This window comes from Populus euphratica, unplaced genomic scaffold, assembly GCF_000495115.2.
Source record: "Populus euphratica unplaced genomic scaffold, PopEup_1.0 scaffold3402.1, whole genome shotgun sequence".
In the NCBI taxonomy this organism is placed as follows: Eukaryota; Viridiplantae; Streptophyta; class Magnoliopsida; order Malpighiales; family Salicaceae; genus Populus; species Populus euphratica.
This window is the reverse complement of record NW_011503234.1, coordinates 1-12,190: the sequence shown is the minus strand read 5'-3', so window position 1 is coordinate 12,190 and position 12,190 is coordinate 1. Positions and strand designations below refer to the sequence as shown.

The 12,190-nt window shown below is 31.3% G+C and overlaps 1 protein-coding gene across 2 annotated transcripts; it reads left to right on the top strand.

Moving 5' to 3' along the window:
- Positions 1–2,247: 2,247 nt before the first annotated feature.
- On the top strand, positions 2,248–5,398 carry LOC105119721 (uncharacterized). 2 transcript variants are annotated; one of them, XM_011017890.1, is made up of 5 exons: positions 2,248–2,494; positions 2,639–2,665; positions 2,761–2,883; positions 3,201–3,450; positions 3,827–5,398. In XM_011017890.1, exons 1-5 carry the CDS (start codon positions 2,433–2,435, stop codon positions 4,634–4,636), a joined length of 1,272 nt encoding a protein of 423 aa, XP_011016192.1. In that variant the 5' UTR covers positions 2,248–2,432; the 3' UTR covers positions 4,637–5,398. The 2 variants fall into 2 exon arrangements, with proteins under 2 accessions (XP_011016192.1, XP_011016191.1); XM_011017889.1 differs by having other exon boundaries at positions 2,250–2,494; positions 3,824–5,398.
- Positions 5,399–12,190: the final 6,792 nt, after the last annotated feature.

Sequence of the window (12,190 nt, the reverse complement as noted above, 5' to 3'; positions counted from 1 at the left end):
GGGGGCAGTGCAGTTGGTGGCGCTTGCGGGCATGCAGGACGTCGGTTTTTCACCGAGGTTTCACCAGTGGGTTCGTCTTGTCTTCCTCTTCACGATGGTAAGTTCAAAAACACGTTTTGAGAACTTTGATTTTTGAGTCTGGATCAAACACCCTCTTTTTCAAGAACAAGCTCTGATACTAGTTGTTAGGACATTCAAGCATTCAAACACACATGAATTTACGGGGTTCAGCAACTTGCCTATTCCATGGAGCTACTGGTTTGTATTAATCAAGCTTAGAAACAATACAAACAACAAAACAAGGAGGAGGAGAAAAACTTCTCTACTCAACTCAACTCTCACTCTAGCTCTCTTTGTGTTTCTCTCTATTTCATGTTATCCTCAACTAACAATGACACCCTCTATTTATAGCTGATATGGGAGATAATTTTCTTTCTTTGGTTAATTATGGTAGCCACCGTTTTCTTTGTTTAGGCACCTACCATTGACTCTTGCATTGTAATCACATGGCTGCCAACAACTATTTGTGTCCATACATAACACAAGTCTCCTCATCTGCATAGTATGATTTTATAAATTTGGGCTTTGATCACATTATTTACCCAAAAAGAAATTTTTAATAAAAGGGGGTAAGAGAGTGGTAATGCTAATAAAAAAAAATTAATGAATGTAGTGAAAAAGAATACTCAATTCATATATAAATAAAAAATTAATGAATGCAGTGAAAAAGAATACTCAATTCATATATAGAGAGAAAGCACTTAATGGACTATGATAAAATTTTAATATTGAAAAATTGTATCTAAGTGACTGAATAGAAAATATAAATATTTAATTGATTGAATTGATAAAAAAAACTTTTTTTTGATGAAATGGTAAAAATATGTTTCAAATGAATGATTTAGCCAATACTTTGTTATTTTTTTTTTGTAAGAGAAGCATCCAGTCTATTAGGTTGAATAATATCAAAACTATTATTTTAAAAAATTATGCAAGGTTATAATGAAAAAATATGGAGGTGCCAAATAATGATAAGAGGGTTTGGTAGACATTCTTTTGGAAAAAGTGTACAAGAATGAAGAATTGTAAGAATTATGTTGGCTAAAAGAAAGTAAAATTTTTGATAAAATTATTAAGAAAAATTCAAATAAGTGATGATTTTATTATTCCGAATCATCTTATAAAATACTATTTATTATAATACTATTTTTTTATTTTATAATATTTTTTTAATTTTATTTTTTATTAATTGAAAAATAAATTTTATAATTTGTTACAGTTTGTTTTTCTATATGATCATTTCAATCTCATGATCAATATCATAAGTTTGATGAATTAAAATATCAAGATGTTAAAAAAATAAATAAAATTTTATCTATAAAAATACCAGGTAAACATTTGGAGCACAAACATGAAAAATAAGACAATCTTTTTAATTGGTAATTTTTCAGTTATATCCTTTAGCATCTTTAACATTGAGTTGATTACAAATTAAGTTTTGCTATTTATTTTAATTTATTTTTTATAAGGTTATTTTAGTCTCATGATTTGGGTTACTGATTTTATGAGTTAATCCGATAGACTTATGTTATTTTATTGTGTCTTTTTTAGATATATTTTTTCTCCTAATTTTATTATCCAATAATGAATTTATTAGAAATTTGACTTCATAATTTTTTGATTTGCTTTATATAAAGTTATTCTAATTTTATGATATAAATTGCAAATATGGTAAGTTAACCCAAGTTCAACAAGGTTATTTTTTTATTTATTTTTTATGAAGTTACCGTGATCTCATGACTAGGATCATGAGTTTGGTAAGTTAACTTAGTTCTTTTTATTTTTTTAAATAATTTTTTCAAAAAAGTTTTCTTTTAAAATTGGATTGAGTAAAAATTATATTTTATAATTTATTTTAATTTATTTTATATAAGATTATTTTTGTGTCATGATTCAAGTCATGAATTTGATAGGATAACTCATATCAATCTAGATTTTTTTTATTTTTTTCATTTAATATTAAATTAATTAAAAATTATATTTTATAAGTTATTTCAATTTATTTTATATAAAATTATCATTTTCTAATCATCCATTTAAAAGATTACTTCAAATTAATCTAATTGATCCCGTATATTTTTCTATATATTAAGAAAAAATCAACCAACCCATGACGCGGTGCAAGGAACGATGGAGCGTGGTTCATAAGACGACGATAAATCAAGAAAAAGAATCAACAATTTGGAAATTATTATTTACATTTTATAAGAGCAACGCCAATGTTCTTGCATTTGGCTCGTCTAGTTTCTCCCGTTCGGCGACTTTACCAAATATTTTAGTGCCTGCTTGACTTTGAAAGTCTTTCTTGATAAACTATTAAACCTTCCGCATCCATCTTCGCCATTAAGACATCAGTGAGAACAGAGGTTGACATGGCTTGGGCAACTACTTTTCTCCTTAAAGTATTTGAAAGCTTCTTTTACATTCTCTCCTGGTAATTCATCTCTCTGTTTTACCTGTAACAAATCATTTTGTTGCTTTAGTCATCTGTTGCAAAATCTCTCATGGTTCATTCCTTATCACGATCTTTAACTTTGTCAGTGTGTTAATTCAAGATTCCCTTCCTTTTAATTTGCAGGCCTTCGTTTACTCTCGTCTGTCCCTTGTGAGTTGAGATTCTCTCATGATTTTCTTCTTCGTTCCTTCTGTTTAATTTTCTAAGCAACTTTTCATTTCATCCTTTTTTTTTTGAGTTCACAGGTATGCTTCATTTTTAGCGGTGAAGAGTGATTCCTGCTCCAAGAATCAGCAATGCCTTACTTTCTGGGTTTTATTTGCTCTTTTTACAATATTGGAGCAGGCACTTTCCAAGCTTTTATTATGGTAAATTAAATCCTTGTTATTTATTGTCTCACAATTAAATTAACCTTTACTTTTTCTTTTTATTGCTTGGAGGGCTGAGGCCCTCGGGTGGGATACAAATTAGTCAGGGCACATCCTGGGGAATTTGACTTGGATTTTCTTATTCTTTGTTATTGAGATGATTCTTCTATCTTTGAGATAAAAATAAAAAATTTCTTGAGACCGCTGCTTGTCCTTGAAGCTCATTGTATGCTTCTGGGCTTGACATATTTCTTTTCTATACGTCTCTAAGGTGTTTATTGACAAATCATTTTGATTGACTCTGATTTTCGCTACAGGCTTCCATTCTGGCCCTATGTGAAAGGTGTAGCAACTGTCTTGCTAGTGATACCTTATTTTGGTGGTGCTTCTTATATTTACATGTACTTTGTGAGACCTTATTTATCTGAGAACTCAATGAAATGGATCAACTTATCCCTGCCGAGGAATAATTGTTTCCCATCATGGAGGGATAACGACTTTGTTGACGTGGCTGACACAAACATGACCGGGGATGGGCATGAAGAATTGGAGAAATCTGTTTTCCAGGTACGCCCACGAGTTGATGATTGTATTAATGGAAACACTAGCAGCCATGCAATACACGGAGGGATAATACGTTATTTAACCCTACAAATCCGAACATCATTCCATAGTTTTTACTGATAGAGCCTGATAGAAACCGCTTGCCAAGATGCATTTCTTTAGTGGTTTTTCCTAGCCATCATGTGACCTTGTGCCTTGATATGAGCTGTATTTTCAGTTTATTATCAATCTTGCTTGCATGTTTGACTTAATTTGACCACATTTCTCCTGTCCACTCTTACGTTTGGGCAATGTACTAAATTGCTATCTTAAACTGGATGAGGATGCCATTCTATGTTTTTGTTTCAATAGCTGCTTCTATGTGTTTCTTTGCCAGCAAATATTCGAGCCCAATCATGACATTGTGGAGGAGGAAATTGCTGGGTCAACAAGTCCAAAGAAAGTTCAAAAGGAGCGGAGCTGTGCTCTTTGTCTGTTCAGCACTTCCAGTGAAAAATGTTTGAAGAAACACTTTCAAGGGAAGAAACACGAGACTAATGAAGAAAATCTTCGTGCAGAAGAACTGGCCAGGGACACTTCCAAGTCTCTTCCAGTGAAGAGAAAAACTAGGATGGTTTTTCTTGGGAACCTAGTCAATCTTGAAACATGGAGCGACCTCCTAGGCCCTGTTGCTAGATCAATTAGATGGTGTCAATGGAAAAGGCCAGATTTTGGATGGATTAAATTAAATACCGATGGATCCATAGATAGTGAGAATGCTGGTATTGGTGGCTTGTTCCGTGATTACGAGGGTAACGCAATATGTGGTTTTGTATCTAAAGCTTCTGGACATGATATATTCTTGGTTGAATTGTGGGCTATATGGAGAGGTCTAGTTCTTGCCTTGGATCTGCACATTCAAGTAGTTTGGGTTGAGTCTGATTCACTGAGTGTTGTGAATACCATTAACAGGCAGCAGCCTTACAGTGGGAAGGCTGATGCTTGCTTGAAGCGGATCTGGCATCTTTTAAAGATGTTCAAGAAGCACAAGGTTTCTCACTCATGGCGAGAAACTAATAGAGCAGCTGATTATCTTGCAAAGATGGTTGTTGAGAGAGATGATGTTGTTTTGTGGCCTGCTGATTTTCCTACTAGCCTTAACAACATTATCAAGGATGACGCTCAAGGAAAGGTATATTGTAGACGGTAACTTCAGACTCCACCTGACATTGTTCATAGAATTAGAATAGAAGATGATATTACTCTATAACATAGGATTGTGACTGTAAATGCAGTATTATGGTTCTAAAGAGGCCAAGTATAGGACAGCTGTGTATTGTTAGGCTTGGAATGACTTAAAGTGTTAGGCCAAGGTTGAACATGGTGGATGTTGAAACAAGAAGCAGCGGTGATATGAAGAGCATCTAACACACATATATCATCAACTAGGATCTGCTCTATCTGAAACAGCGTTTTTTTCTTTTGTCCGGTGATGTTCATTTGGTAGTTGTACCCCAACAACCAGCAGGAACAATGACCTCTCATCATCAGGTCTCTGTAGGTCATGGTATCAAGACTATTTCTATTCTGAAAGGAAATCTTGATTTATTCAGATTCCGGGATGGTTGTGATTTATTTGGAGCTGTTATCCCAACCAGCACACAGAGCAATATAAATCTCGTTTTGTATACTAGCAAACAAAAGACCTTTACACTGTCTTTTATAGAAGAACGCTTGCGCAAAAGCGGCAAAGATGAGCATATCATGATTCGTGGCCCTGATACCGGCAAAGATGTTCCCATGTAACTTCAAAGCAACAATACATCAGAGAGAAGTAAATTATGATGCCCGCTTCCCCACCTCTACCTTGCACTTGATAGCAGAATAATATACAACCAACGAGATTATCATGCTCTCCATTTCTTTTCTATTTTGGGAATTATAAAATGAAATGAAGCAACCAAGGTGTGTTATAAAACTTTCCTATGCACAATAAACATGTTATTTAGACGGGGATAATTTTTTTTTTTTTTTTTGGAGTGGGGGGGTTTGTTTTTTCTTTTTTTTAAATAAAAAATAAAAAAGAAAGGGAAAGTACGTATAATTTGTCACCCACACTCACTGGTCACTAATTAAAAGCAGGAGCCTAATAAAAGTAGCAATTATCATTAACATAATTAAAAAATTAATATTTTTTTTAAGTGCAGAAATATTAAAGTAATAAATAACTCGATAAGACCAGGGTCAAACCACATAAAGATTAATTCTATAAATTATAAATAACAATAACACAACAACAACAACAACAATAATAGTAATAGTAATAATAATAATAATAATAAAGAAAAAAAAAGCTGATGAGAACTTTGAGATAGAAGATTAAAGTAATGATTAAATAATGATAACAATAAATGTCAAGGTTAGAGGATCTACTAATGATATGTCAAACAAGTATAATATAAAATCTTATTATTTAATTGGAAACTACACACAAAGGAGGTTCCAATTAGATTATAAATTGTTAACATGATTACATTAGTTATCTTATTTGATTAATGCTAATACTTGTAAATCTCGTCAAACATTCATGATTATAACTTATATTAAGAACAAATCAAGTTCCTTTCATAGCACAGGTGTTGGTTATACCATACAGTATGGGCTATGAAAGTGACAAATATCTTTTGTAGCAAGTGTTATACAACATAAATCTGAATTAGTCATTTAACAAGTAAAGTATTAAAGAGTGAACAACATAAATCAAGATTAGTCATTTAACAAGCAAAGTATTAAAGATTGAACAAGATAACAAATATAAAACATGTTAGTATCAAACATTAAAGTCCATATTAAATTTACACTATACTTATTCTTACATCATTAGTGTAACCTTATCACCTTGATATAATAAACTTAGCTAAACATAATGAAAGAAAAAAAGACAAATAAAAAAATAAGAATATAAATAAGATAAAAGTTAACTAAGTAAAGGAAAAAAAATGAAAGATATAAACTTGATATCAATGAAAACAAAACCTAAACATTACAAAAATACAAAGAGAGAAAGAAAAAACATGATCTTGATCTGGAGATCAAGATGCCTAAATGCATGGCAAATGCCTCCTTTTATATGACAAAATTGGAAACTATTGATTTGATGACTAATAACTCTTAATTTGGTGACAATCCTTATCTTCTCTTGTTTGCCCAAAACGTTATTGATAATGTCAGAATTAGAACCACTTGAAAACATGAAAGTTGTAGAAAATTATCTCATCTTTTCAGGAAAAGAAAATGGAGGTCATTTGAATTTATAGAACTCCAGATATGGGCCAAACACTAAACAGTGTTCGAGCTTTTCATCTATATAAAGTAGATCTAAATCTAAGATCTACAGCTCCAGATATGACCTAATTATCGAACAGTGTTCCGGTTTGGACTGCACCGACATCTGTTTTCTAAGTGGGGTCATCTCTTTGTCATTTCAATTCCAGTTCTTAAACTCATCAATCAATCCTTTTATTTATGTGATAGGCCTGCATTTAAAATAAATATTTACCATAAATTAAAGGTATCTTATATTATTAGATATATTATTATAAAACATGCTTTAGTTAAGGAGTTATTGATACTTCAAATGCAAAATGATGATATAAAACCATGACAAAAATGCACTTTTAAGTACTAATCAAAAGGGATTGTATACTTTGCGTGCAAAATGATGATATAAAACCTTGATAAAAATGCACTTTTAAGTATTAATCACACTATCCAACCAGCTTATTACTAGTCCCTAGTAATAAAAGCGTTAGAAAAACAATTTGTAAATTTCACAAAGCAAGGTATTTATCATTCAACTTTCATTAATCTATCTTAATAAACAAACTTTCATTAAATTTATATATCTGCTCAATACCTCTTAAACAAGATATAATAAACCTTTCTTTAGTGCCACATAGTTATGGGGCTTTACTTGGAAGAAAACAAAATTCTTGTTCTAATGTTTAAGGTTAACTTCCCATGTAATGAGCTTTTAGCTAATGACTCCCAGACCAGTTGGTCTTAGGGCATTAGGTGTTGAGACACCCTACGAGCTTAGTAACTCGGGTTGCAGATACTAATATGTAGATAATGCAATGTTTGATTTCCTTAAGCTTTTCTCCTCAACCCATGTAACAAGCATTGAGCCAATAGCTCCCAAGTCAGTTGAATTTATGGTATTAAGTGTTAAGACACCCCTTCGAGCTTAATTGCTTATGTTAGGGAGGCTACGAAACCAAACTTATCTATATTTTTATTATCATAATTTTTTTCTTTATTTTTATTTTTTTTGTTTTTTTCAAATTATATACTATCCCTTTCTCTTAGTTGTCATCTTTAACAAAATAACATAAATAATGTAATAATTCAATGTATAACCCACAATCATATGTTAAAGTGTGTGTGTGAAAATTAAGGTTTATGAATACATGTTAAATGAGTATATAAGCAGAATTAAGTGATAACAATGTGAGAGTTTGTAAACCTAAATATTTCAATAAATATTTTGATAGATCTTGTTATGAATATTGCAAATAACCATTAAAAAATGTTAATCAAGATACGTCTCAAAAGTCAATAGAATTCCTCTTCACTTTTCCAACTTAGTAACAACAATTTGTAAATGATTTATAAAAAAGAAAACACAATTAGTTTTTTTTTTAATATCAATTACTACCCTCTCTCCCCAACTAAAATGAGACATTGTCCTCAATGTTTTAGCGTAGAAAGATAGAGTATAAAAGACATCACCTAAAACACCGAACACTAACAAACCTGAAACACGTTTAAACAAATATAAAAAACAACAAAACACAAATATTATGCTATTAATAAAACCAAAAGACACAAGTTTTTACAACTTAAGACTCAAATCGGAGTTGTGATTGTGGCTCACATCTGCCCTTGATTTTACGTCCAAGAACGGCTTAAACGCCTTCTATGAGTCTGGGATAGGCTTCCTATCCAATTTTCTTAAAAACCAGCAAACATGGTCTTTTTTAGTCAAATTCCCAAGACTATGTCAAACATGTTCTTTATGAAAATGGATTCATAAGTTATGAATTGCATGATGCATATCTCCATTATAATAAGACTTAAGAGTCAATAGAAGATTATCTAAAGACTCTCTATATTTTGAAATAAATCCCACATTTTAACAATTTTCACAGGTTTTGTAGAATGCATCTGAATCCTTGAACATGGTAGGCTAATAAAATCTACTTTGTCAGATTTTTATAGTCATTTTCTTTAATGAGAAATGACTCTCACATGCCTTAAAGTAACAAAGTTTAATGACACTACTTACCTCATTATCAGGAATACAACTTTGAAATATTTGAATATGTAAGGGTCATCCCAATAAAAGTTTTACACGTCGCTTAAAAACTTTCTTTTGTCTTGGTTATCCAAATGAGCTGCCAAACATCCTAAAGCAAGAAAATTGATATTTTTAGCAAACCAAGACATTGAACTAAGATAAGGTATGGATTAGTTAGGAAAGTAATCATCAATTGGTGTAATATCAGATGTCGAATCTCTTGTTACTCTTAACAAAAGATCCACATCCATATTTTTGGTGTGTTTTTCATCCATGATTTTTTTAACAATAAATTACTTGCAAATCTTCATATTCATCCAACTCATTTTTACTTAAAGTAGATTCAAGTTGATTATAAACTAATTCTTTAATATGATCTACTTCTTGTAAATCATTATCAACTCTAGATTGCTTGCAAATATTAAAAATATTCATCTCCAATGTCATGTTTCCAAATGATAGCTTCATTAATCCATTCCTATAATTAATCAATGCATTAGAAGTTGTAAGAAATAGACATCCTAAAATAATAGAAAATGAATTATATACTTCAAGAGGTTGTGTGTCCAAGATAACAAAATCCATAGGATAAATGAATTTATCAACTTGTACTAACACATCTTTGATAATTTCTTTAGGCAATTTTACATATCTATCGGTAAGTAAAAGAGTTACAAAAGTTGGTTTTAGCTCACCTAGATTGAGACTTTGAAAAATTAAATGAAGTAAATTCACACTGTCTCCAAGATCAAGTAAGGCTTTTTCAATTTTATGTTCTCTAATAAAGCAAGAAATTATAGGACAACCAGGGTCTTTATATTTCAAAGCATTATTGTTATGAAGAATGACACTTACTTGTTCGGCTAAAAAGACTTTCTTTTTCACATTCAGTTTCCTCTTCACAGTGCATAGATCTTTCAAAAATTTAACATAAGAAGGAACCTATTTAATACCATCCAGCAAAGGTATATTGATCCTTTCCTGTTTGAAAGTTTCAAAGATTTCAGAGTTGTGATTGACTTTTCTTTGTTTGGTCATGACATGAAGGAATGGAAGTGCTGGTGGGGAATCAATCTTTTCTTTGTAATTTTAAGATTCAACCCCTTCCTTACCCTCAGATATTGACTTATCATTTTTCTCACAAGGTTTAAGAGTAGGTTTTTCAATAACTTTACCACTACGAAGAGTAATGACTGATTTGACTTAATCTATGTGTTGGCTTCCGGAACCATTTACATTTGCATTGTATTGCCCCTTGGGATTTTGTTATAGTTAAGATGGAAACTTATCTTTCTGTTGGAAACTAAGAGCATATGTCAATTTTGCAAAAGTATCTTTAAAATCTGTCATGTTTTGAGCAAGTTGAGTATTGATTGTCTCTTGCTTTTCAATGAATGCATGCAATGTTTCCTCAAGATTTCTTCTAGGAGGTGGAGCATAAGGAGGTGCGTATCCATGGGAATTTTAAAAATTATGGTACGTTTGAAATGGTAGTTGTAAAGTTTGTCCATTGTTATTATCACTCTTCCAATTAAAATTTGGGTGGTTTCTCCAACTAGGGTTATATGTTTGCGAGTGTGGGTTGTGGTTGGGTCTTTGGAAACTGTTTAAAATATGGGCTTGTTTATGGAGACATTCCTTAAAACAAGGCAAGGTTAGACAGTCATTGGTTGAGTGTTTATTTGTTTCACATATTTGACACAATGTTTTCAACAGATTTTAATTGACCACTCCTTTTCAATTCTAGTGTATCGACTTTTCTAGCTAAAGATGCAAACTTGGCTTGGAGGTGATGATCTTCCTTAAGGTTATACATACCTCCACTAGATGTATGAGGTTGAGTTTTACTCGGTGCCTTATAAGTACCCGCGATGTCCTAATTTTGAGCATTTTCAACTAACAAATCTATGTACTCTATTGCTTCATGAGGGTCTTTATCTTTAAAAGTTCTATTGCACATCAATTCATCCATTTGCCTATCTCTAGGTGTTAACCCTTCATAAAAATGTGAAACCAATCTCCATGCTTCAAAACCATGATACGGGCAAGTATTAAATAAGTCTCGATATCTATCCCAACATTGGTAAAATGTTTCTCCTAGTTTTTGAGTGAAAGTGATGATTTGTCTTTTGAAAGAGTTTGTTTTATAAGAAGAGAAAAACTTCTTTAAAAACTGTTGTTGTATTTCATCCTAAGTACGAATGGATCCAGATCTCAAATTTTGTAGCCATATTTTAGCTTTATCTTTTAATGAAAAAGGAAAAAGCTTTAATCTGATGGTGTTCATGTTATAATTTGAGTTATTATACGTGTTGCAGACCTCTTTAAATTCCTTTAAATGCAAGTATGAATTTTCTAAATCTAAACCATGAAAAGAAGGTAAAAGTTGAATAATGTCTCGCATAAAATTAAAATAAGATTTATTAGGGGGGAAACTATGCATGAGGGTGCACTTGTTCTTGTGGGATTCATGTGGTCTTTAAGTGTTCTAACATGATTATTCTCATTATGAAGTGATTGATTATCTTCTTCGGTAATATTTTCTGAAAATAATGAGAATACCCTACAAAGTCCATCACTTAATGTATGTGACCACACTCTTATGCACATGTAGGAAAACAATAAAAGAAAGAAGAAAATAAAGAAGAAGAAACAAAGTTATATATAAGAAAAGTGAAAAGTAAAAATAAAATAAATACTATAATTTGTACAAGAACTTACTTCCCTGGTAACGGCGCCAAAAACTTGACACGACTAAAAGATTGATGTCTTCTTCCAAGTGCAGGAGTGTCATAGTAATAAATAATTTGACAAGACCGGGGTCGAACCACATGGAGGTTAATTGTATAAATTATAAATAACAATAACACAACAATAACAATAACAATAACAACAATAATAATAATAGTAGTAGTAGTAGTAGTAGTAATAAAGAAGAAGAAGAAAAAGTTGATAAGAACTTTGAGATGGAAGATTAATGTAATGATTAAACAATGATAACAACAAATGTCAAACAAGTATAGTATAAACTCTTATTATTCAATTGGAAACCACATATAAAGGAGATTCCAATTAGATTATAAATTGTTAACATGATTACATTAGTTATCTTATTTGATTAATGCTAATACTTGTAAATCTCGTCAAACATTCATGATTATAACTTATATTAAGAACAAATCAAGTTCCTTTCATAGCACAGGTGTTGGTTATACCATACAGTATGGGCTATGAAAGTGACAAATATCTTTTGTAGCAAGTGTTATACAACATAAATCTGAATTAGTCATTTAACAAGTAAAGTATTAAAGAGTGAACAAGATAACAAATACAAAACATGTTAGTATCAAATATTAAAGTCCATATTATGTTTACACTATATTTATTCTTACACCATTAGTGTAA